The 27266-nt window shown below is 48.0% G+C and overlaps 1 protein-coding gene across 3 annotated transcripts; it reads left to right on the top strand.

The window, feature by feature from the left end:
- The first annotated feature begins 4715 nt into the window (after positions 1–4715).
- LOC119821234 (major allergen I polypeptide chain 1-like) lies at positions 4716–26808 on the top strand. Of its 3 annotated transcripts, XM_038340149.2 has the most exons (7): positions 4716–4914; positions 7100–7280; positions 7587–7751; positions 11093–11219; positions 12914–13008; positions 25661–25848; positions 26651–26808. In XM_038340149.2, exons 4-7 carry the CDS (start codon positions 11140–11142, stop codon positions 26678–26680), a joined length of 393 nt encoding a protein of 130 aa, XP_038196077.1. In that variant the 5' UTR covers positions 4716–4914; positions 7100–7280; positions 7587–7751; positions 11093–11139; the 3' UTR covers positions 26681–26808. The 3 variants fall into 3 exon arrangements, with proteins under 3 accessions (XP_038196077.1, XP_038196078.1, XP_038196079.1); XM_038340150.2 differs by lacking the exon at positions 7587–7751; XM_038340151.2 differs by lacking the exons at positions 7100–7280; positions 7587–7751.
- Positions 26809–27266: the final 458 nt, after the last annotated feature.

The following is a 27266-nucleotide window of genomic DNA, read 5'->3' on the forward strand; positions in this document are numbered from 1 at the left end:
CTCATTGGTTAATAAGATGATTTGCTTATAGCAAGGCAAGTTAGACAGGACAATCAAACTGAGGATGCTGAGATGAAGAAGGGGACAGTGAGGGAGATGCCAGCCAGCTGCCGAGGAAGCAGAATGTATAGAAAACGAGGTAACAAGCCATAAGTCACATGGCAAAGCATAGACAAGAAATATGGGTTAATTTTAGTGTAAGAGTCAGTTAGTAACAAGCCTTAACTATCACTATCAGCCAAGCATTTATATTTTATCTTAAACCTCCCAGTCAATTATGTTGGAACATGCAGTTGGGATAGGAACATTCTACCCACATACACACGCACACACATACATATGTATGTATGTATATGTACATATATATTACCATTCCAAAACGGAGGCATGGGAGAATAGTGAGGAAATACTGGAACAATTCAAGGCCAAAAACCAGCTAGGAAAATTCTAAACTCTGCATCCCCATGTCTGATGTCAAAATGCTCTTCAGATCTTCAACTCCCTTCTGCTCTCTTGACTGCAACACACACTTCTTTCTCTCAGGCTGGCTCCTCTCCCTGTTAGCAGCTTTCCTCCGCAGGAATCCCACGACTCCGGCATTTCCAATATTTTGGGTTCTCCAAGACACTCCACGCTTCCTCCTCACAGCATCTTTACACAATGGCCTCTCAGGTCCTCATGCAAGGACCCTGCCACGTGCCTGGACTCAGTGGCTTTCCTTATTTGCAAAGCAAGATTCCATAGCCCTCTCTTCTACCCTTGACTCTAAACCCAGAACCACATGACCGAAACTGTCATGTTCTGCTGCTTACTGGGACTGGACCATGGCCCTCTCATTCAATTACATCTTCACCAGCTTTCTGCTTTCCATTGTTTCCTTCACTGCCTAAGCTTGGCTATCCTGACACTCCATCTGTAGACCTGGCTGATCTCAAACTCAGAGATCTGCCAGCCTTTGCCTTCTGAGTAACGGGATTAAAGGTGTTCACTGCCAAACCTGGACCTAAACTGTTGTTTGATTCCTTTTCACAAATTGGAAGTTTATCTGAATGGGTTCTTGCCCTGAGGTCACCACTTCCTTTATTTGATTTCTTAATCTGTTTGCATCTCTTTGAACACAGTTTAGATCCATTCCACTTCCTGGTGTCCCTTTTCTCTTCAATCTGTACATTTTGTAGTTTTACTTGCTTAGTGAACCCCTTTTCATTATTAATCAACGGGAGTAACCACACAGCAGAGTCTATACTAGACTGTTTTGAGATTTCCTCTGCAATGCAATTAATCCAAAAATTTAGCCTCTGGCAGATTTTTTAGACAAGGGCAAAGAGCAGCCACATTCTTCAGCAAAATATCACAAGAATGATCTCTAGGCAACATACTAAAATTCTCCTCTGAAACATTTTGATCCTCCCCCCATCCCACCCCCAGTTCAAATCACCCTTGGTACCACTGCCTTCTGTGCTCTTACTTGTGCTTCTCCCTTTTTCCTTACCCCCTACCCCCTTCCCTTCCATAACCCACTAAATAAACATCCATCCTCACTCTGCATGGTGTACCTATCCATGTGTCTGTCTCTCACCCACCACATGTCTCCCTTTCCCGGGACCAGATGCCTTTGGAGACCTGCAGCGTGGTCTCGTGGCGTGCCCATCTGTCTGTCTCTCTTCGTGGGACTGGCTGCCCCATTGAGGTCTCTCACCTACCACATGGCTCCTTGCCTGGGACTCATGGCTTGCTGCAGCCACTCGGGGAACTGTGCCATCCCTGCCTGGGACTGGCTGCTCTGGGGACCCACTGCCCACTGCCTGCTGCTGCTTGGGGACCTGCAGGACCCGCAGCGTGGTCTTGGGATCCTGCCTGCTGAAGCCACTCGGGGATCTGCAGCCTTTTTACTTAATCCATCACAGTTCCTATTGCTGTGAAGAGACACCATGACCTCACCAACTCTTATAGAAAAATTTAATGGGCTGGCTTATAGTTTCAAAGGTTATTATTATGGCAGAACATGGTGCAAGAGAAGGAGCTGAGAGGTCTACATTTTGTTCTGTAATTGGTAGAAGCAACTATGTCCCACACTGGGCATAACTTGAGTACATATGACCTCAAAGCTTGCTCCCAAGGTGACACACTTCCTCCCAAAAGGCCACACTTCCTAATAGTGCCACTCCCTATAGGCCAAGCATTCATGCATACCGTCTATGGGGCACTCCTGTTCAAACCACCTCACGTACCTCAAGATCCTAGGGGGTAAAAGCCATATACAAAATCAGTAAGTGGAAAGTATTAATGAAACACCCCAAAACAATGAAATCAGTAATACAAAGAATCAGTGCAACAAAGAGTTGATTCTTTGAAAAGATAAAATCAACAGTCTTAGCCAAACTAACCAAAGCAAGGAAAAGGGCCAAATGAATAAAAGTTAGAGACCAAAAGGAGACGTTAACAGCTGATACCAATAAAGTTCAGGGGATCATTAGGGAATGCTTTGTAAAATCATGCTAAATTAAATAAGCCGGGGCTTTGCCCACCCACACAGTCACTGGACCCCTACAAGGCTTTCGGTGAAGTGACAGGCTTGGCTGATCCCTCACACAACCACATCAGCTCCTAGGACGTGGGAATGTGGCTCTTGCAGAGGATCTTGGGCCTGGTGGATCCCACAGGACTGAGTGTGGTTCAACCAACCCATGCCTAGTGATGGAAACAAAGAGGGGCAGTGCCAATGCCAGATGATAGCAGCTGCCCTGCCACCCTTACCTCAGACCCTTCTGAAATGCTGGCCACTTGGGAAACTGACCTTGGCGCATTTCTCCTGGGACCTTAAAGTATTCCTAATAATACTTGTACTGTAGGAGCCAGCCACGACGAGCTAAATAGAAACAGACCAACCAACGGAAGTTCTTTACTTCCAACCATTATCACCTGCCAGTGTAGGACCCAGCCATAGATGAGTTTAATGGAGGCCTGAGTCTCAGTAGTTTACCCTGAGGTTGCAGGAAGGACCACAAACTGAGACTGCTCAGGCACCATCCAGGAACAGCCCATCCAAAGGAAATGCCTAACGTTCCAACCGTTGTAGATAGGATCACCTTCCAGCACACATTCACTAGGACACCCCTAGACACATGTCAGCCAATCAGGAGTCCTGAATCTTAGAAATCACTCACCCCTACCTTTACTACTATAAAAACCCAACTCTAACTGAGCTGGGGTTCTCTGATTATTCCAATACGTTGGACATGTGGAGAGACCGAGCTTGCAAACTTGCATAAAATAAAGGCTCTTTGCTTTTTACATAGGGGATTCGGTCTCCTTGTTGGTTTTTGGGGGACTTCGCGGATCTGGACATAACAGTACTATCTGTGTGAGGAGGCTGATCACACAACTGAAATTACCTGGCGCAAGTGAGAAAAAAATATGAAGCATACAACAAACCTGCTTAGGAGTTTATTAGAGGAGACATGTACAGGCCTGGGGAAGTTGGTGTGCAGAGAGGACTGAAGATGGCACGTCCAGCTTTTATGTGCTGGCTAGTGCATGCCCACAGGGGGGTGGACGTAGCTACGTCATACGCAGACGGCAGATGACTGAGCTCACATATGCGAGCAAGGGCTTACATAACTGTGTCATACATACATAGGTGAGGCAACCATGCCACACATGGGTCATGCAGGGCCTTTTAAGGTCCCCGGGGTGAGTAAGTATTCTGCCTGAGGGCTTGTCTGCACATGTGTGGCCCTGGAACTCAGAAGTGCCAGCCATGCTGGTTGGCTAGAATCATAACAACTGTTGGCCAAAAGACCCAAAATGGATAAAATAGTGGAATCAGGCACATTCTGGCAAACTTGTGTGTAACCAAATAGCAATGTCTAACCTTACCAGAGGGAGTAATGAAGGTGTTAGGTGTTAAACTACGTTCCTCTAAGACAAGTTTCCTATGATGTTGAAATCAACACTGAGCAGAAGGTGGTCATTTTTTTGTGGACGGTCTTTACAGAGAGTATTCAAGTTTAAATGAGGTCATTGGGTTTTGACCAAAAGGGGAGAGGGGTGTCTTAAGATATGAAGACAGAGAAGGAGACAATTTAAAGATATTAGGAGAGAAGACTACCTACCTGGAAATACCAGGGGCCAGCGAGAACAGATCAGGAGACACACAACGAAACCCACTTTAAGAGTTTATTAAGCGAGGAAAACTCACGTGTGCAGATCTAAGGTAGTTGGTGCATGAAGAGAGCGTGGAGGGGTTGTGTCTAGTTCTTAAAAACTGCCCAGTGGTTGCAGTGACGTATGTGTAGATCACGTGATCACGCTACTGCAGGTCATGTAGGGCTTGAGGGCCCTGGGTGGCTATGTAATTCGTCTGAGCGCTTGGTGGCGCCTTCACAGCCCTGGAACCCGGAAGTGCCAGCGCTTGGGGGTGGCTAGATATTTTGCCAAAGCGCTGGGTAATGGTAACGATAACACTACCAAATGTCAGGAATGACCCTTTTACACAAGTGCTTCCTTCATAAAGCATACTGTTTTACAGCGAAAAGGAAGTGTGTTCCAAGTGCCGCTGGGAGGGTTGGGGGGAGGGGGGTGTGAAGGTTGAAGAAAGACTACATTTCCCAGAAGGCAGAGCCGCGTTCTGGGAAATGACGCACGGAGTAGCGGGCGTTCCTGGGAACCTCGGGGCGGGACTTTCGACGTTTGTTCCCTTGGTTTCAGTCCCGCCTCCCCAGCGGTTCTCTGCTTTGGGCTGAAGCAGTCTCCGTTGAATCTAGAAGAGCGCAGGAGAAGGAGCTCGAGAACAGAGGATCCACTTCTACCTTCCGCGCGGAGCGCGTCCTCCTTCGCGGCTGAATAGCACTCCCCGCCGCACGCTTTTCGGGGCCCGCACTACAAGTGGTCTCCATGGCGACGCCCGCACAGGTGAGTGGAGGTGCCCTGCTCTCGGGCCATCTGCTTGGGTACTTGATCCTGGAACTTCCGACCCTTCCCGCGTTAGTGCTCTGGATCTGGAAGCAGCGGGGGCCTCAGGGGGCTCCCGTGTCGGGCTCTAGCCTTGAGCCCTGCTCTTCCATGCCCTTGGCTGTGTCTGTAATGGAATGTCCGTAATAATTCCGTCCCGAGAGAACTGGAGCCGGTACGCGTGTGGTTTGGGTCTTGTACTCAGCAGGACCCAGGCAGCATCACTCTATGGGTGTGGCTCCGGGAGCATCCGTGTAGCCTGCAAGGTGGTCTGCTTGCAGGCAAAGAGACTGGGTTTATCTTTTTAGCGAATTTGGCTTGCCCCCGAACAGCACTGAATCCGTACTGCAAAGGAAATCCGTTAAAATATTCGTTAATGACGGTGCTTTGGGGGATTCACATGCCCAGCGGACCCACAGTTATTTTCCAGCATGCCACACTGTTCACTACCAGCATGGTCCTGATCACTTTTAGGACTACTTTTTTTTTTTTTTTTTTTTTTTTTTTTTTTTTTTTTTTTTTTTTTTTGGTTTTTCGAGACAGGGTTTCTCTGTGGCTTTGGAGCCTGTCCTGGAACTAGCTCTTGTAGACCAGGCTGGTCTCGAACTCACAGAGATCCGCCTGCCTCTGCCTCCCGAGTGCTGGGATTAAAGGCGTGCGCCACCATCGCCCGGCATTTAGGACTACTTTTTACGTTTTCGTGTATGTGTACGTGCGTGTGTGTGTGTGTGTGTGTGTGTGTGTATACGTGTGTGTGCATGTGTGCCGCTACATGCGTATGAAAGTGCAGGTGCACTTGTAGGCATCCATGCTCAAGCTCGAGTTTGATGTAGGGAGTCATCTTCCAACACACTTTCAAGGTCTCTCAATCAAACCTAGAGCTTGTGGGTATGGCCAGGCTTGCTAGCCAGCTTGCTCTGGGCTACCCTGTCTCCCCGTTTTGAAGCTCGACTTACAGACAGGTCCCTAGGCCCACACAGCGTTTCGGTGGATTTTCTGAACTCCAATTCTCTCAGTGATCCGTCATGCACTTTAATTGCTGACACATCTCAGGAGTTCAGGGCTAGACAACTTCACTTTTCCTCACCTGGCCTGCGGTATCTGTCCATCCCAACCTTGCTCTCTCAGGCAGGGAAGGCACAGCTCCCAGTTGTCCCCCACAGCAGCCTGAGGAATTCCCTTGGACTTTTAGGGACCTCAAACTCATGTCAAGCCAGAACTTGCTGCTTCGATGTTGAAAAGAATTTCAGGGTTAGCCCGGTTTGAAGCAGTTAGGGTTTAATGACAACATTATAATAGGGGCTTAAGAGGGGAGAAGGGGTTTCCTCATGAAAACCAGACATACCCAAAAGCATGCATGTGGACATCTCTGAGAGAGAGGTGTGATTTTTTTTTTTTTTTTAACAAAAGTCATTCAGGATTTTGGTGTGATTGAAGTTACAGTCATCAAAGACTTGCTAAGAGACCTAAGTGGAATGGCCTATGCTTCCTGAGGGGACCCTGACAGGACTACAGCCCATCATGTTAAATTCTGGCTCACACGGTCAGGAAAGCGGGCTAGCTTTATTGTAAACAGTTAGCCAATATGTTTGAGTCTGGGGGGGAGGAGGGAGGCCCCACCCAAGGTCACACATGTTCAAGCCTCAGCCTGGCTTGTTCCTTCAACATAAAAAACCTCTAATATAGAAGTACTGTGCCAGCAGCCTTCACAGCAAATGTTAATAATGCTGCATTCTTTTAAAAAATATATTTAATTTTCTGTGTCTGAATTTTTTTGCCTGTGTGTATTTATGGGCACCATGTGTATGCCTGGTACCTGGGGAGGCCAGAAGTGGGCATCAGAACCCTGAAACTGGAGTTACAGACAGCTGCCATGTGAGTGATGGGAATTAAACCTGGATCCTCAGCAAGAGCAACAAGTGGTAGTCTTAGCCACTGAGCTGTCTCGGCCCTGTGCTGTGTTCTTGCGTCTAGCTGGCGAAGGGCTTCAGGTGGCCTGTAGGATGATGCACGAGCATTCCCCCCCCCCCCCAGGTCCCTGCAGTGTTCCTGTAACTCTATCCTGTCTCAGTTCCAGGTCGTTTCCCCGCTTGCTTCCTCTAATGTTTCTCCCAGTCGTCCTCATTCCATCCCCTTTTGTTTTCAGAACCTTAGAAGTACCTGACTTCATTCAGCACAAGTGCTGATTCTCGAACTGTTGTTCCAGTGGATCAATCCCAAGTCTCACGTGTGAGGCGAGGCCTCTGCCACTGTGCTCTCTCCCCAGCTGCCTGCTAACATGTTACTGCAGGTCCATCCCCAACCCTGGAATGTGGGCTCCTACAAAGGTAGGGTGTGTATTATTTATTTAGTAAGTGGTTAGTGAGGGAGACCCTACCCTCTGAGGCCCCGCCGTCCTCAGATTGAGTCTCCACCTTCTGCCATGGTTGCAATCTTCAAGCCACCGTTCCATTCATCTCGCTGCCTGCCCTAAATCTCCAAGCTTGTGTACCCCTTTTTGTCACTTCGTCCCTGTTGTGTGGATGATGTGAACAAATGCCTCCTCACCCCACATAGGACACTAACAGACCAAAGTAAAGATAATATCAGGGTTCCATTGGGTGAAGCAGTGAGTTTTATTGGGTTATTTACAGGAACATTGGTCGGACTCCACAGCTGTACCACAGCCCATTCTAGCCTGGGTGATGACTCAAAAGAGCCGGAAATGTAGAGCACACTGCACTACCTGCGGGCATCTCAGCATTTTGGAGTACAGCTCTTTCAGGCTGTACTCTTTCCGGGTCTGAACCTCTTTCTGGGTAAGCTCAACAGGTGGTGTCGCTTGGTAGGCCTTACGACTTAGACATGCCTGGGGAGAGGGATGCCTTTGGGTTTCTGTTGCTGTAAAGAAACGCCATGACCACAGCACACTCTTATAAAGGAAACATTTGATTGTGTGACTTATAGTTTCAGAGGCTTATTCCATTCTCATCATGGAGGGCGCGTAGTGGCAGGCAGGCAGACATGGTGCTGGAGAAGGAGCTGACAGTGGAGGGGGAACACATCCTGATCCCACAGGCAACAGGAAATGGTCTGAAACATTGACTGTGTCTTGAGCATCTACGAGACCTCAAAGCCCACCTCCACAGTGACACACTGCTGTCATACCTACTCCTAACAAAGTCGTACCTCCTAATAGTGCCACTCCCTATGAGCTTAAGGGGGCCAGTTACATTCAGACTATCACAAGGGAGGCTGGAAAGATAGCTCAGCGGTTAAGAGCACTGACTGCTCTTCCAGAGGTCCTGAGTTCAATTCCTAGCAACCGCACAGTAGCTCACAAACTGTCGCAAGGGCTGTAACGAATCTGGTTGGTTTCCAGAACTTCCTGAGTTGTTTACTTCCTGCGCACAGGGAGCTGCCATGCAGATGGGGTTGTGTCTTGCAGGCGATTGCTGCGGCAGTCCCCAGATGTACTTCCAAGCTGCCCCTTGAATATGTGCTGCTTGGCGCTTTCCCAGTGTGCTTCACAAGGAGACAGGAAACTGTCTCCACCGGTAGCCCACAGCAGGGTAGGGAAGCCTGTGTGATGCCCAAAGTATACTCTGCAAGGTTTTCACTGGTGAGCATGGAAGTGATGAGGACTTCAGGAGTCCTCCCAGGCTGAGGTGCCTCATGAAAAATGTTAGGCTTTTTTCAAGGAAATCTGAGAGGCCTTGGGGTCATGGGCTCCCAGAAACTGCATGCGTGTTTCTAAGGAAGGTGAGACTGTGTGGCCGGCAAACCCTCACCTACGCCACATCCTTGCCCAAGATAGATACCATGCTCCGGGTTGCTACCCACATTCACAGAACCATGGTGGCCACTGTCCTTGGTCACTTGGTTACCAGATATGTCAGTAATCTTAGGGAATAGTGTGAGCCAGGCACGGATGGTGTCTTGGAGTTTCTATTGCTGTGATCAAACACCATAACCAAGAACAACTTGGGGAGGAAAGGGCTTATTTCATCTTACAGCTTGTAGTCCAGCATCCAGGGTTAGGAACTGAAGCAAAAGCCATGGAGGAGGACTGCCTATTGGCTTGCTCAGTTTATCTTCCCATACACCTCAGGACCACCTTCCCAGAGGTAGCACCACCCACAGTAGGTTGGGACCTCCTGCATAAGTCATCAACCAAGAAAATACCCCACAGGCTTGCATACAGGCTGATTGACAGGCTGATCCACAGGCTTGCACACAGGCTGATTTATGGGCTTGCATACAGGCTGATCCTATGGAGGGGTTTTCTCAGTTGAGGTTTCTCTTCTAAAACAACTCTAACTACAACACATAGTGACTAATGCCTTTCATCCCAGCACTCAGAAGGCAGAAGCAGTTGTGTCTGTGTCTGTATGTACAGGCATCCCCCTGCAGCCTCAGCTTTCTGTGATCTTATGTGCTCAGGTTTGGTTTCTTGGTGTCTCCACCAGGGATTATTATGAAAGAAATATAATCCTTCTCATCAGTGTCATTCAGTCAGCCATTGTCCCACAGCCCCACAGATGTGGGGACCCGCTCAGCGGGGTTGAGTGAGATGTCTTCACAGTCTAGCCAGCAGGGCCCACCAGGATGGGAGGGTTTCCAAGAGGGTCTGTGTGTGTGTGTTTTTTTTTTGTGTGTGTGTGTGTGAATAAGTAAGTGGTGCCTCAGGCTGATGTCTGCCATCAGCTGCTCTACACCTGATCTGTTGAGGCCATGTCTCCCAGTTGGATTCAGAGCTGACTTTCCGGCTCATCAAGCTAGCCATCTTGCTCTGGAGATCCTTTGCCACCTGGCATATCCATGGGCACTGGGAATCTGAAATCCTGTCCTTGTGCCACAAGCACTTCACCACAGCCATCTTCCCAGCTTGTTGGAACACGGTCCAAGAATGGAGTCATGTGAAGAGGATTCTGGGTGTTCATGAGGAAACTCCAAGAAGACAAGATCTTGTGACCTCAGTTTGTTCAAAACACAGAATTGTCCTTGGAACGTGTTTTTGTGCTCCTTCTAGGTGTAGTGGATGGGAGTGCGTTTACTTTAGCTGTTATTCATTAGCCTCTCTGGAAAACGTGTTTTTGCCACGTGCAGCTTGTCCTTGGAATTATACACATTACTCAGGTGACGCTTCTTAACCCTCAGAGTATAAATTGTCTGATGCTCTGAATAAAGTCGGTTGTCACATGAGTTTTAGGCTCTGCACTCCCAGGTCTATGCTACCAACTAGAGCAATAAACACATGCCCTGGCTTCAGGTACTTTTTGTGTGTGTGTGTGTGTGTGTGAGACAGGGTTTCTCTGTGTGTAGCCTGACTGTCCTGGTTACTAGTCTATGCTGGGCAGACCAGTGAGGCTCAGCAGCTGAGGTGGTTGTCATTGTTTGAATTACAGTGACCTCGTTCCCTCCCTAAGTCCTGTGGTGATATTTTTGTTTGTGCTTTAACAAACAAAGCTAGCCACACTAGATAGCCACAGAGGCCAGGCAGTGGTGGCACACACTTTTAATCCCGGCACTTGAGAGAGACAGAGGCAGACAGATCTCTGTGAGTTCAAGGCCACCCTGGGCTAACCCAGACTGAATCAGTCTAAAAGAGAAACAGAGCCAAATGGTGGTGGCTCACACCTTTAATCCCAGCACTACAGAGGTGAAGACCAGAAGTGATACAGCTGGGCTGAGAGAGGAATATAAGGCTGGAGGAGACAGGAGCTCAGATTTCAGTCTGAGGTTTCATAGAGATGACATTCAGTCTAGAGACTTGTAGAGACAGGATACCCCATTCAGTCTGAGGATTTTGTAGAGGTAAGAACTAGTAGCTGGCTGTCTGCTTCTCTGATCTGTCAGCTTTTACCCCCTAATATCTGTCTCCGGGTTTTTATTATTAAGACCAATTAGAATCAGTGCTACATTTGGTGACCAACATGGAGCTTGAACCCATGACCCTGAGATTGAGTCTTATGCTCTAATGGCTGAACTAACCAGGTTGGGCTCTTCTAACATCACAGGTTATTGTCTGTGCCAGGCCAGGTCCTTAAGATCTGCAGTCAGACTTGGTTCCTGCATTTCTTGTCCATAACCATGGAACAGGGTCCAGTTTTGCATGTGGTCTACACAGCCACCCAACTACCTCTGTTTATATTCTCAGGCCTTGGTTTCATTTGAAGATGTGGCCGTAACCTTCACCGTGGAGGAATGGGGACATCTGAACCTGGCTCAGAGAGCACTGTACCAGGAGGTGGTGATGGGTACCTGGGGGCTTCTGGTCTCCCTGGGTAAGGACCCATTTCTCTTCTGGGTGCAGAACTTAAAGCTGCCTTCACTGCACCCTATGTAGGCATTGTTGGTTGAGGTCACCGCCTATGTTCCTGCAGCCTCAGCTTACTGTGATATGACAGCTCAGTTTCTCAGTGTCTACGTCAGGGATCATTACATAGAAACATAGTCCTCTTTACTGTCAGTCAGGCCGTCAGATGTCATTGTTCCACATCCCCACTGAAGGGAAGGTGACCACTCAGCAGGGCTGAGTGAGATGGCCTCTCAGCCCAGCCAGCAGGGCCCACCAGGATAGGGCTCTCCAAGAGGTTGATCCAGCTGTGATGCAGACAAATGAGAGGCCAGGGTGCAAGGATCAACACTCAAGGGCAGCTTGGGGACAGATAAGGTGTTTTATTCCCGGTGCTGCTGGTGTCTTATAGCAGCACAGCCTTGGCCAAGTGACTTCTTTAGCTCCTGCCACCTCCACTTTTGACACATATATCCTAAGGCCTGTGCCAAGTAGCAACTTAGTGTTGAGTCCTCTGCTCTTGTTGGCTAGCCTCTGCAGAAAAGAAATCACCTCCCAGGCCCAACCTTGAGTGGGGCTTATGAGCTTGCTGACCTCATTATCCAGATGGTTTCATGTTTAGTGCAGCCCTTTAGTAACACCTGTGAAGCAAGTGAGCCAGTATCCAGACTGCCTAGAGCAGAACGAGGAGCACCTCAGGGCCACCGTAGTCTGCACAACAGACAAACCCAAGTGTCTTCCACGGAAGCCACTTTACCTTCGGTGTGAAGTCGGAAGTGAGGGGAAGCCCAAGTTTCCCTTTCCCTAGATACTCAAATGGCTTGGGGTTCTGCCAGCCTTGTGTCCACAGTAAACATGTTGGTTTGTGCGCTAGTGTTGGGCGTGTTCCAGGAATAGCATTCTGGATGTGGGAACCAAACAAGCAGAGTCCCCGAGAACAGGGAGCTCAATGAAGGGAGGTTCAGTGCTCTGCCCCCAAGGTCCCACCACCAAGCTCAGTGCCAGGCATGTGGCAGCTGTCAGTGAGCCTTTGCCCAGCGAATCCTGACTGTTTTGTCTGCCATGTGGGATTTTCAGTGATTTTCCTATGGCTCCCTCAGCCCGATTTCTGTCCATAAGCCTTCGTGTTTGACTGAAAGTAAAGGAGTTTTGCCATACTAGAGTCATCCTGCAAGCCAGGCGTGTGATTCCATCTGCTTAGGTGCCCAGAGGTGCGGCTGGCTCCTGCTAGACAGCAGCCAGCGCCGTTCTCCTGTCACCTTTCTCCTGCTCTAAGTCCTCAGGCTGTCCCTGGTAGGGGTGCAGGATGATGCAGCAACTGAGCAGTAGGCCTGCCTCAAACAACTGTCGGTAGACGCCCGTCCTCAGTTCGAGGGTCCCCTGTTTCTCAGTCATCCTTAAACACCACAGTTACTTGGGAGCTCTGAAACCCACATGCTGGGTGCTTATGGGCAGAAATGTCCTCTGTTTTCATTTGGGTTTGAAACAGGCACTGCTAGGGAACTGTGCTCTCCAAGCAGGTCGGATGCTTCTGACTCAAACTGACAGAGAATGCCTTCCAAGGCCAGGACTCTATTTCCCACTGTGGTTTCCTGGCAGTGTGCCAATACATGCACACTGTAAACATGAGGTTGTAATTCTGTCCTTACCTATAAATGCTACTTTCTGTATTTCTCATGCCAGGGTATCTGTTCCTATGCCAGAGATGATCTACCTCCAGGAGCATCGGCAGGGAGTATGGGCAGCGAAGAGAGGTCTCTTCCAAAGCCCCCGCACAGGTAGGCAGTTGAGAGTGGCCATGGAGCACCAAGGGGCGTGGCTGAGAGTGGCCGTGGGCACCAAGGGGCAGCTGTGATGAGATTCCTCAGCCTGGTGGATCTCAGCTGCTCAGAACATGGAGCCCTCACCTGTGGTCCCCTGACGTCACACCCACCTTACACTCTGCCCTTACTCAGACAACTTAGCTGTGTGAATAGTGCTCCAGACATGGCTGTGCAGGTGTCTACCTCTGTGCTGTGTGGACTTAGACACCTTTGGGTAAAGCCAGGAGTGGTGTAGCTGGATCACATGTCAATCCTGTTCTTAGTGTTTTTGAGAAACCTCCGGTCAGATTTCCATCTCAGCCAGCAGTGTGTTGACCTTGTCCTCATGAGCATTTGTTTCGGTTTGTTGTCATAATGATAGCTATTCGGGGAGGGGGATGGAATTAATGTAATATTGCATTTGTAGATAAATTTTGGGCGAATTAGCATTGTACTTTTAACTTCTTTTCCTATAGATCCTTATTGTTGTTCCTAATGTTGATTTGCCTGTGTTATGTCCCTGATCTTATGTAAATGCTATTGGCTTTGCATGTGTTCTGTTCCCTTAGTCCTTACTCACGGCAGCAGACCCAGTGTGTCTGAGCTTCTCGCCCTCCTTCACTCCTGCACGGACCAGGACCCTGACAGTGTATGTTCTCTGTCCTGCCTGTCTTCCTCCTCATTTCCACAGCTCTCGCCTTCTTCACCTTTTGCTTGGTATTCAGGATTCTGTCAAACCTTTGTACTCTGTTCTCACTTAGTACAGTGTCTGTCTCTCCGACCACACGCCTCATTTCTTCTGCTTGGTAACTCTCACTCTTCCTGAGAAATAGGATCACATACCAATATTTTTGCATATCCTCGGCTGATCTCTTTTGGCCTTCCATCCATGCCAAATTAGGCCCAACTTCTCTCTGTTGTTTTAGCATCACGATGCTTCCTTATACCACATTGACTGCACACATTATACCCATTGCTTTGCCCACCACCCCTATTCTGGAGTTTGGAGTGACCTCTCTGCTCTTGGTTCTCTCTCCCCATCCCACCTTTCCCTCTTATGTTTCCACTGAAAGATGTTAAGAGTCTAAGATGTTAGACTCTAAGACTTTTGAGAAAGAGATTTATTTGGGAAGGAGTCTAGGAGAGCAGCTGCCTCTGCCAGGGAGGAATAAATGGTAGCCTCTAACTGAACAGGCAGAGAGTCTTATATAGGACTTCTTAGGGGTGGAGTTTTCCCAGGGAGAAGAGGGATTGGTTAGTTTAGTTGGTCAGGGGCAGAGATTGCTCTGACTTCATGGCCAAACTGTTTCTTTCACTAATCCTTTTTAGCTTTTTGACTCTAATTTTAGGACCAGGGCATATTTCTTTCACTGGCTCCGATTCTAGGAACAAGGTGTGTTTCTTTGACACTAGTGTCAGAGTCAGGGCACGTGTCTTTAGTCCTGGGTTCAGGTATAAAGATGTTGCCCTGGCTCAGATCTCAGATCCAGGGCGCGTTTTTCATTGGCTCTGGGTCCAGAATCAGGGTGCTCAGTGATTGGTTGGTTTCCTGCTCCAGTTGTCCCTTTTACCCTACAAAGTGCAAGTGATGTGACAAATAGAAGAACCTGCTGGTACAAATACTCATATACATACATCTTTACATTGTAGTGAATTCTTGTTATATGTGATAGTTCTAGTCTTTGAATTTACAATACACCAAACTCTGTACTGAACCACTGTTGCTCAGGAAAACTGAGGCTGAGGCTGTATTTTTTTTTTTCTTTTGCGATAGGGTTTCTCTGTGTAGCCCTGGTTGTCCTGAAATTTTCTCTGTAGACCAGGCTTGGATTAAAGGCCTTTTCCACCACTGCCTGGCTGAGACTGTATTCTCATGCGTCTCTGGTAACTAAATCTTTTTTATCAACCAATCAATAGATAAGCTTTTTCTATTTAAACACACACTACTAGTATAGACAGATGCTAATATATTTATAATTACTGTTCTTTATAATAAAGATACTAATGCTTTTCTAATGTAATGGCCTCAAGTACATTGTGTGCTAATTTGTTATATACATGCATGCACGGTACATGTGTTTACACTTATGGACAGGAAAGAGTACTGGCTATAAGACTACTGTACAATACAGCCATACATATATACTCCTAAAATTTGAAGCCAAAGTAAACAACTCTCATTAAAATTCTAATTTGTTGAAGCTTCAGGGTGTGTGATTGGAAAGTGTTCCCTGGGATTCGACTTCTTCCCCTTGGCTTGAATTTGGCTCTACCCCTCCAGAGCTGTCCTATTGCGGCTCTAAGTACTGCCTGGCTTCCAATAAGTCAGGTTATCCCTGCAACTCCACAACTGTACTTCATTCCCTACACACTTCTCAAAGACAGAAATCAGGGCTTGCTTTGTGCCCAAGTTCAATTTCCTGTCAGCTGTTATCTGACTTCCACATGATTGAATTTGACATGGGGGCCTGCAAGAGGGCCCCTAAGGCATGGCAAAGGGTTACCTTGCCTGTCTCATGTGGATCTGCATTCATTAGTTCAATGTCATCTTTTGCCATACCTTCTGCATATTCTGTTTGGATTATCTCTTGCCATTCCTCTCCATTATAGTTGTCTGGATGTTTTGTGTGTGAGTGTATGAGAGAGAGCATACATGCACATGCCACAGTGTGCATATGGGGGTCAAAAGGACAATATTGGGTGTTACTTCTCACCTACCTTGTCTAAGACAGGTCGCTGTGGTTGTCTAGACTCCAGACAGACTTCTGGGAATTCTCCTATCTCCTCTCATCTCTCAAAAAGAACACTGGAATTATGGATGTATGCTGCCAAGTCTGGATTTATTTGGGTTTTGAGATTTGAACTCATGTCAACAGTAATGCACAGAAGCAACGTTATCGATTGAAACTTTTCCCCAGACCTTCTTTCTTCTCTCTAGTTGAGCTCCTACTCTAAATGTTTTCCCCATTTGAGTGTTTGGTTCATTATTAATTTTTGGTTTTGTTTCTGAGGCAGTATCTCTCTATGTAGCCATTGAAGTCCTGGAGCTTGCTATATAGACCAGGCTACAACAAATGTTGATCTTTCTTGCAGACCAAGAATATATGATAGGCACATACAAGTCATCTTCTGAGTCATACATAGCACTGTTGTGGAATGACCTCTATGGAGCTAGCAGCCTGTGTAAAGCCAAGAGGCAACATATGAGGTGATTGCTTTGCATCTTCTTTTTATCCTGGCAGCTGGGGAGAAGCCTGTGGCTGCTTCCATGCTCTTTAGCCTCAGACAACTTGTCTTACAGTCTCACAAAGCTGCAGTGAGCCTTGCAAGGTGGAGGCCAATGTTTTTAATCCCAACACTTGGGAAGGAGAGATGGGTGGATGTCTGTGAGTCTGAGGCCAGCCTAGTCTTCATAGCAGCAAAAAAGGCTGCAATGGCTCTCCCATGATACCTAGCCAGTCAGTGGCAGTCACCCTGCCCTAAGTGTCTGCCCAAGTCTTTTGCTGTCTCCTAGATTTGAAGACAGCCAAGACGCCTGTACAACACACAGACATGGGACCCAGAGCAGAGCTGCAGGTGTTTATTGAACCAGATTAACAGACTGAGCAAGGAGGGGACAGGTGTCTGGATTCCAACTTCAGGACGGAAAGAGGACAGGGCAGCACGGTGTCTCTCAGATAAGTCATCATTTCCCACTCAAGTTAAGTTTGGAAAGTAATGCCTTGATTTTGTCTATGGTGTCTTGTTTATAGTATGCTCTACATTCTTTGCTGATGACGATGGCTTCCTGATAAACAAAGAGACAGAAAGGGGCAGAGGTGGTTACAGTCAAGGAGCAGACCCCCAGCAGGTCTCCATAGTCACCCATGTTGAGGCTGCTCCTTCTGCATAGGGAAGGAAATTCCCTGCAGTGAACAGGGCTCCAGCAACAGACTCTGCCCAGGGAGCTGCAGCTCCTCCATAGTTGTCAGGAGGAGTCTGAAAAGCTGTCATAGCCAGGCGGGGTTGAAGGGAGAAGTTCCCTAAAGCATGATGGGGGCTAGGTCTGGAGAGGGGACGAGATGGCTGAATTCTAGCTTTGATGATGGCTCATACCTGAGGAAATCTATCAGCACATTGGCTGTATGACCATGTTAGATGTATGTCCCTGTGTGGATGTGCTGGAAGAAATTCCTTCTTGGAGAGTGCAGTGGTTTTGCAGGACCTGACACCCAAACTAAAAGTACTTGGGGGAAACCGAGAGTAAGAGACGTAAAATTCAAAATATGTATCCCTGTAATCCAGCTGTGCTTAAATAAGGGAGACCAGGATCAGCTCGGGTGAATAGCTGCAGGCACTCTCTGATGGTAGTGGTGGCATCTAGGCTATGGAAAGAGGTTCTGGCTGTGGCTCTGAGGAAGCAGTGGAAGGAGGGCTCCATCTGAGACAGGACAGTAGAGTTAAGGGAGGCTCCAGAGAAGATGACCCTGGCCAGTAGACAGAAGTTTCAGGCACCTTAGATTAGAGTAGAGCTGAGGGTGCCCCCCTACGTAGAAGTCAGATCAAGGATTCTCCTGTGTCCTTGTCTGCCCTGCTGTAGGTGAGAACCCAGTGGTCACCCATCATGGGGGAGCGCCCTGCAGAAACTAGCATAGACAGACTGGATGTGGACGAGCATGCTGCATTGACATGTACTGGGGTGGGAAGGTTTCACTGCTATGGTGTGGGTTCTCTGACACACATGACTGGTTGCCTGCATCATTCTACCATATGGTGCATGGGGGCATCAGGGTAGGGAGGAAATTACCAGAACTTTAGTATTCAGGAATTTGCCTTCCAATCCTGACTCATTGTAGCATTCCAGAAGTTTTTCCATTGCTGCCCTTTCCCCGTCCGTAGGTTTAAACTTGTTCAGAAGGGTATTCAATATTCTCTTGTTTCCAATGAGGATTGTGGTATAGACTTCGAAGAAAGGAATGCATGCTTCTGCTGCAAACACAGACAGAAGAACATCATTAACAGAGCCCCAGGCTGGCAGAAGTGGAGGCTCAGGGTTTCTTGCCACTTCTACAGATATCTTAACTGATCTTCCGCACAGTCCTGCTCTCCTGAAGCCTGTTGTCTCCTAGATACAACACACGGTTTCCATAGACACACACTGCCAGCAGAAGGCAGATACATGAGTGCACCAACGTGCACATGTGACCCTCACATAAATCCCACACATAACTCAGTTTCAGCTGTGCATGCACCTCACAATCCGTCATCACCTCCATGCCTCTGTCTCCCCATTCCACCCACAACTGTCGTAATCCTGAACAGAAAGCTTCCAGTGTCTCCTGCAGCTCTTCTAGCTAGAAACCTCCCAGATACCCCCTAGATCTCCAAGCAGGTAGATATGGAAGGGAGATAGGGTAGCCAACAGTCAGAAAGCCTGTCTGTTCCCGTTCTCACATGTCTTGAAGCCAAGCTCCCCAGTCAAGAGCAAGGCCAGCAGAAGCAGCGTCCCCTTCATGGTGTAGAGTGCTAACTGCTCTTCCCAGAGCAGATCCTGCTACCTTATAAACTGCTGTCTCCCTGAGCCCAGTCCCGCCTACCCCATCCTACTCCACTCCCGACACTGCCTTCCAAGAGTTCCAAATGCCTTTGTGCAAGAACCTGGCACCTATGGATTCCTTTCCCCCTTGCATGGGTGACTGAGCTTAGGAAGCCCTCCCACTCTGAAGAAGAAATGGCTGGAGAGACATTCTGCTTCATCAGTTTCTGGACAGAAGTGGCTGTACCTTTGCCAGAAGACAATTAGAGCTGACCTTTGTAAGAAGCCACATGCTGAGCCAAATGCCCTTTTTGCTGTCCCCAACCTCTGCTTCCTGCTAACACTTCTCATCTCTCCTGGCTCCAAGCATGTCCTCCTCAAGCTTGGAGGTGGAAACTACAGGGGTCAAGGATGGTTTCTGTCACTGTAGGCAGCCAACAGCCCAGAACACTGCATCTGCCTGAGTTCACGATCTGAGCAGAAGTGTGTGTATCTGAGGGGCCATACTGGGCACACTCAGACATCTTGGCTGCTGCAAACTTTTCACTAGACCACTGAGGACATGGGGGCAACATCTGGGAGGATATTCCCTGTGTGTTTGGTCATGTGTGGATCCTCAGGGGCCAGTGATGCTTTTGTTCTACAACTGCATCATGCTGCAAATTCCCCCTCCCCGCCATGGGAGTTCATCCCTGTCTTCCTGCTCTTGTCTGTCTCAGTCCACCAGGAAGCAGGCCTCAAAGAGGTCTAAACAGTAGAGTCAATGTGGTTACAGCAGCCCTCAGTAGAGGGAGGGATTCATCCATGTACCATGAAGTTTCCGTTGTCCACATCCCCACAGGTCACTGTGGACTGGCTGCATATAAACAGGAGCGCTCCACTGTCCCCAGGCAGTGCTTTGTGTGTGGTGTCTCTCAAGTTCAATTCAACTTACTACCCTCAGAAAGACGTTTGTGGCACAAATGATATTGTCGGCTGGGCATTGTGTTAATCATACCTGGTGACAGGAGACTTACTTAGCAAGTGCAAAGTACTGAGGTTAATCCACTAACTCACACACAAAAATTGGGTGGCTAAGAAGATGGCTCAGTAGATAAAGCGCTCATGGTGCAAGCCTAAGGACCTGAGTTCAAATTCCCAGAACTCTGTAAAGAGGTGAGTGTGGTGGATTCACCACAAATTGCATGGGAGCTCCAGGTTCAAACACAGAACTCATCTCAAAAAATAGGGTGGAAAGCAGTTGAGATAGCACAGTAATTAAATGTTGCCACTGCTAATCCTGATGACCTAGATTCAAATCCAGAACCCACATGTTTGGAGAAGAGAACTAACTTCTGCAAATTGTCCGATGACACTCTTACACACCATAGGACCTGTTCTCATACACACACACACACACACACACACACATAATGTCTGCAGAAACTACCAAAATGAAGGCTAAACAAGCTTCTAAAGATCAAACTTCAAATATTTGAACAAAAAGACTAAATAACATCTGCTGTGGTCCACAGGAACTGTGAAGTAAGATTTCAGCTGACAGAACAGAAGGCTGACTCCCCCAGAACAAATGCGTTCTGATTGAGGGAAGCCTCGTACTCAAGGCGCTGGGCCCACCACCTTCCATATATCATCTGATTCTTTCAGTAGATGTCTTGTGAAGCCATAAAGTCTCTCCCTTGGGGCAAGATTTGACAGAGGATGGATCATCGGGCACAATTCTTTCCCACGTACTGGTATAGTGGGCCATCACCCAATCACTCCATGGGACCTCAGTGGGAAATTTAGTCACACAGTCAATAACCTTGGTTCCCACAATCTAATCTCTGCTCCATTCCTTGAGACACATTAGAAGCCACCTTCTTGCCCCCATCTTGTCAGGACATGCATTTAGGAAAGGAGTCTTTCGTACTGATCTCATTTGGGACCTTCAAAGATCAAAGGACATTCAGGCCCAGAGAACTGCCTTTGTTTTGTGTGTGCATAAACTGAAAACGTCACAGAATTAGAAGAGAACGGTAGGAGAAGAATAAAGAAACGGATGCAAACAAGTAGGCAGTGGAGAGTTCATTTCTCCCTCAGCTCTAAACCCGTGCTTGCTGTGAGTCTCTGTCTGGACACTGAGGAGACCCCGAGGCTGGCACTCAGAGGTCCCTGATAACATCATCTTGTAACATAGTTGTGAAATAAGAAATGAATCCATGCTGGCATGAATGGTTGGATGAGCAGATAAATAGGATTAGTGAGGGTGTTCTTCCAGAAGAAATCATGATTATTTCTAGATGCTCCTCTGGTTAGGGAAGATTGTTTCCTTGAGATCTTCAGTGTGAGCACATGTTTCCAAAGACAACAACAAGGTGGGCTCAAGGCTGGCCCAGTCATAAATGTGCTTGATGTGAAACTGAATACTTGAGTTTCAATCTCCAGAACCCAAGAAGAAGGCCAGGCACAATGGCACACCTGTAATCACAGTCCTAGAGAGTCGGCCCCTGGGGATCTCTGACCTGCCAATCTAACCAGATTAGCAAACTCCAGGTTCAGTAAGAGACCCTGTCCCCAAATCTACAAGGTGGTCAGTTGTTAAAAGGACAAAGCACCCCTATGGCGGCTGACAACCATCTGTCATTCCAGTTCCAGAGGATCTAACACTTTCCTCTAGCCCCACCCACACATACTGATTTGTTGAAGTGGGACTGAAGGCACCTGATGGTCTATCTCTGGCTACCTTGTGCATACACATATGCATGCCATGTGTCGAGTTAAGACTATTGTTCATCCAGGTGTGGTTGTGCACACCTTTAATCGTAGCACTCAGGATACAGAGATGATAGGATGTCTGTGATTTTGAGGTCTGTATGTTCTACAATGTGAGTTCCAGGAAAGATGAGGCTACACAGAGAAACCCTCTCGAAAATGAAAATAGATAGATAGATAGATAGATAGATAGATAGATAGATAGATAACAGATAGACATATAGACACATAAACAGATAGAAAGAGAGACAGAGAGATAGACAGTCAGACAGATAGACAGACAGACAGACAGATAGACAGAGAGACAGACAGACAGACAGTCAGATAAACAGATACTATTGCTGTGATAAAACACCATGACCAAGAACTCACTGAGGAGGATCATGTTTACTTGTTTCATATCCATATACCCATTCAACATCAAAGTCAGAACAGGAACTACAGCAAGTCCGGAGTATGGAGGCAGGAGCTGATGCAGAGGCCACGGAGGAGAGCTGCTTACTGATTGTTTCCCATGGCTTGCTCAGCTTGGTTTTTTATAGAACCCATGACCTCCTGCCCAGGGATTACACAACTCATAATAGGCTGACCATCCCCACTGATCACTAATAAAGAAACCACCTGCCCAAAAGATGGTGGTACATGCCTTTAATTTCAGCACGAGGGAGGCAGAGACCAATGGATCTATAATTTCAACACCAAGCCTTTCTATAAAGTGAGTTCCAAGACAGCAAGGGCTGCACAGAGAAACCCTGTCTTGGGTTCGGATTGAGGAATGACAATGGGTGCCTTACCTGTATTCCTGTGATCCCAAAATAGTGAGCTGCGCATTTGTTTTTCTTTTTGTTTTTTGTTCATTTGTTTGTTGTAGATGATTGAGACATGTTTTCACTATGTAGGCCTGGCAGTCCTGGAACTCTCTGTAGACCAGGCTGTCCTTGAACTCAAAGAGATCTGCCTGCCTCTGCTTCCCAAACACTGGGATTAAAGGCATGTGCCACTACTGCCAGTCAGATGCATGTTCCAGAATTAAGAATAACTTCTCGCTGATGACTTTAGCTTCTGTCAAGTTGACATACGACTATCCAGCATACCATGTAACCACACACATAAACGAACATATATGTGTCTCTCCTCACATCCACAAAAAGGAAAATAAGAAAAGATGGGAAAACAGTAGAGGTATCTTGTAGGAGAATACTAATGGTTCGAGTGAGCAGTTCCAGTCACTGGGGAAATGTGTACATGTCTTGTGTCCTCTGACATGTGGGGTCAATGGTCTTAACCTCTGTAAGATCTGCAAAAAGCCTGATGCCAGCTCTGACCAGTAGCAGAGGAATACAGGTGTCACCCAACAGCAGACACATCTTAGCCACAGTACGCCCTCGTCTCCATTCCTAATACTTCCAAGAGTGAGAAGGCCTCAGCTGGGCAGGGATATTGCGCAGTCCTCAGCAGCCCTCGGGACCTGCAAGGTCATCCAAACAAGGACTAGAGGACATAATGGATAACCCACAAGGAAATAGCGTTTGGCACCTTTTTGCCAAAATGGTTACCAGATGCAAATTCTGTTTGCATCGACAAACCAGTAAGTCAGAAGCTCAATGCTCTGTAAGTCTTTGGCAACGTCATCTGTCACTGCTTATGGAGAGAGAAAGTGACAGCCGAGTGCCTTTGACAACAAACTACTTAGTTCTCAATTCTCAAAACACTTATAATCTTTACTTTTAAAAGTTAATACCAGCCAAATGACATAAGCACTTATATAATGTGAACAGGGAGGTGGGGGCAGAGGATTCACAGTTTGAGGTCTGCCTGGGCTATATGGGAAGATACCATTTGTTTCAAGGCTTAAGAAAAGTTTTGTGTACAGACTAGAGAGACACGAGCTAGCCCTTCAACCCATCTGGCCAACATCTGTGGAAACCTCCTGTGTGGTCATGTGACTGGCAGAGTCCAGAGAAATGAGGGGAAGACATGGTGCGCCCCCCTCGTAATCCCTGCTTGTGGGAGGCTGAGGGAGCTGTGTCCCCAGTTAGCTGTCTGGGATCCCTTTGTTCACAAAGATAGAAATGGTGGGGTGAGAGGGGACACTCTGCAGGTACTGGCCTTGGCTGCTTCCATTGCCCTCTATGTATCCCATCAGGATCAGAAGCAGCTGGGAGGTGGGAGCAGCAGCAGGAGATACCCTCTCACCAGCATGGGACCCAGAGCCTCATGGGTAGGAAGTCAGACCTCCTTGGCACTCACCAGTGCTGTGGCTCTTGGCCCTGGTGGGGCTGTTGTGTCTAAAGACGCCACAGCTCCCTGAACCTCTTTGTGAAACAGGTCCTGAAGTTTCTGTCCTCTGGATCTGTCCGTTTTGATCCTTCCTCAGACTCTGTGCTCTGCCCTCTCTTGCTGTGACCCTTCCTTTTCCTGCCCTGTCCCTGTCCAATGCTTCAGCCAGCACACATCAAGCTTCTTGCCTGCTGACCACACAGCTGTCATTCCCCTGCCTCAGCCTTTGCTCCACTGCTGGCTGCCTCCTTTACCACCATTGTCCATTCAGCCCACTCTCCTGAAAGTAGGGCAGGCAAAAGGCAGAATCCTCTCATGAGGCCTACAATGTCAGTCCCAGGGGAGAGAGTCAAGCATGTCTCCCTGTGCAGTGAATGGGTCTGAGCAGCCCCCTCTATCGGCCAGAGGGGCACTGGAGCCTACCACAGCCTGCCCCTTAACAGCCCCCTCTGCTGGGCCACTGGGTGTCAGGGGGGTACATCCTGTGTGACCAAAATGTAAATGGTTGAAGGGTCATCTAGAATTCTGATAGCATAACTCTGCTAGACACTCTGAACCTGCTGGACCAAGGCTGAGTCTTCAGAATCTGGGGTAACCACCTGAGATCTCCCTCTAGTTTTCCAGAGAATCTGTGGAGTATTCAAAGTGGCTGGTGCTGCCGTCAGGGCCGTCATGCTGGGTTCTTGGTGGAAAGACAAAGCAACTGGAGCAGCAAGACAGTCAGGCAGTGACCAGTCAGGGGGTCAGATTGCTCCAATGGAAGAATCTTTGCTTAGTTTTGAGAAAATGAACATAAGGCACTTGTAGTATGAACTTGTATATCTGGCTGGCCTGGAACTCCCTCCTGTGTGGACCAGCTGACTTCAAACTCACCATGGTCCACCTGTCTCTGTCTCCTAAGTGCTAAAATTAAAAGTGTTTGACACCACACCAGGCAGTTATCAATGGATCTCAACAGTGTTTATCACCAACCACAGGGAAAGTTGAATTTGTCACACACACACACACTACACACATATTACACACATAGAGCACACACATACTAGATACATACTACATACCAAACACACATATACACACCAAACACACATACCACACACACAGAGATACACCACAAATAAGCACCATACACAGACCACACAAATACACCACATACAATACCACACAACGCAAAAACACAGATATTATCACATGCCTTTAATCCCAGCATTCAGGAGACAGAGGCAGGCGGATCTCTGTGAATTCAAGTCCAGCCTGGTCTACAGAGTGAGTTCCAGTACAGCAAGGCCTGTGTCTAGAGACCCTATATCAAAACAAAACAAAAAACCAAAAACAACAACAACAATAACAGAAAGGCAGAGTTGAAGGATGACTCCGACAGCAGGAGGACTTCAGGGTTAGTTTGCTTTATTGGAGCCCTGAAGCAAGTGAAAGACGGGGGTAAGGATGGAAACAGCCAGAGCAGGGTCCCCAACTGTTCTACCCTAGACACTGACTATTAGGGAAGCTTTCAGTAAACGGTGAGTTCCCTGGTGTGACAGGATGACAAAGGCCCACTCTGGATGCCTGATGGAGGGGCCCTTCCCTTCTTGCAACCCATCACTTCCTTGGTCCTCACATGGCATGTGACCTTAAGCAGAGCCCTAAGAAGGCACCAGGCTGAGACAGGGCCCTTTGTTGACCAGGATCTTATCCTTTTGCCAAAATACACATCTCCCCTGACACAGCCCCAGGGAGGTTCATGCAGGGTCTGGGAGGGGCCTGGAGGGCTCAGACCTGTTTATTTCCTGCACCCTGAGCAGCACAGAGCAGTTATAAAAGGGGCCCAAGCTGGGTAGGAGCACCTGACACTATTACCATGAAGCTCACTGGTGCTCTCGTGTTGCTTGGGGCTGCCCTACTTCTGACTTCAGGAGGAAGTGAGTACTAGAGTATGGGTGACCTCGGGGTAGTGTGTACTATGGTGTGGGTGTCAGGGATGCTGGGTCTTCAGGGATTTAACACCCTCACTCCCCAGAAAGGATATCTGTGTTCTGATGCAAAGCTTTCAAGGGTGGATCACCTTTGTCTGTGTTCTAGATTGCGGCATTTGCCCTGTTATAAATGAGAAGATTGATCTTTTCCTTGGCCCGTCTGTGCCTGACTATGTGGATTTCGTGAGCAAGTACAAGAATAATTCTGCCACATTGGAAAATGCTAAAAATCTGAAGATATGTGTTGATAACAAGTTGACGGAGGAAGACAAGGCGAATGTACAGAGTTTGGTGGTGAGTTCTCTGTGTGTCTGGTCCAGGAGCCTGTGTGCCCACCGGCTTACCCCAGCTTAGGGATGGAGTGTGTTCCCTCCCAGCACTGCAACTTCTTTGGGAATCCAGAAAGATGTCAGGAGGAAGGGACAGGAAGGACACTGGATGATCAGCTCAGTCAAGCCAGACAACATCCCCCAGGATCCCTGCCCCCACAATACTGCTTGCCTCCACCAGACTTTCTTGCCCAGCCTCCTGAGTCCAGCAACATCAGCACCTGGCACCCCTTCTCCAGCCCAGATCTTTTCTCCTAACTTTTCTAGTCTACCACCACACCCCCAAACACATCTTTTTTCTTGTCCCCTGGATCTCTGAGGTCACTGTGTAATCCAGGCCTGGGTTGCTCAACTACAGAATCTAATTGAATCCCATCTTGTCCCTAGAACTAGTGGGATTGCAATGGCCCCATTGCATGCCTCTGAGGCCATCATGTGACAGGAATCAGTTCATTGTGGGGCCACATTTGCTCTGGATGCTCAGCTGGAGCCCTTTCAAGTCCTCCCCATCTGTTTTTTCCTTTCTGTTCTACATGTGCCCATCGTGTCCTGACCAAGGTGGCTCTTCCTATCAGGCTGCATTGGAGGCTGTTTATGAGGTTTGCCCGATGTGGTTTGTTGGAGACAGAATGGAGAGGAGACTCCCAGGTCCAAGTCAGACCCAGGAGCTGTTGCAGACAGAGTGCAGGTCCCTCCCAAGTGGTGTTCCATGTATGACTGCTGAGATCTCCTTCACCTCTGAGGCTTTGCTGCCTTTCTCTTTGCAGGATAAAATAAACGCTAATGCTTTCTGTTGATGATTCAGTCTTCGCCAGACGACTCAAGGAAGCCACTTGCCTGCTCACCTGCATAGATGCGGCTATCCCTACCCCTAACCTACAGGTGTCTACAAACAGGGTTCCAACAATAAAAGCCTTGCAATTCACAGGGGGTCTGGACTGTTTGGATTTGAGTTTGGGCATTGAATGGTTTGGGACATGGCAGGGACAACCAGTGGGAATTTGAACTGTCCCTGCTGAATTGCAACCCTGCCAAATTGCCACTGCAGAATGCATCAGGGGATGCTAGGAGACCACAGTCACCACAGCCAGAGTGTCTGTCACTTTCATAGGCCATGGTCCATAGGTCACATACATGACAGGCCCGAATGAACTCCCTAGGAACATAGACCAGTGAAGAACCTGAGAGTCTGAGTGTCTGCTGAGGATCACACAGTTTGCATACAATAAAATCTGTCTTTTCTGTCCTCTGCTGAGGACATGGACCAATTGTGTAGTATATGCATGTCACAGTGCTCCTCTGGGCCTCTGTGTCCCATGTATAAAATCCGACCACAGATGGGATGTGGACACCTGCATCAGGCTTCTGGGGCTATGACTTCCT

Source organism: Arvicola amphibius, chromosome 8 (genome assembly GCF_903992535.2).
Source record: "Arvicola amphibius chromosome 8, mArvAmp1.2, whole genome shotgun sequence".
Classification (NCBI taxonomy): Eukaryota; Metazoa; Chordata; class Mammalia; order Rodentia; family Cricetidae; genus Arvicola; species Arvicola amphibius.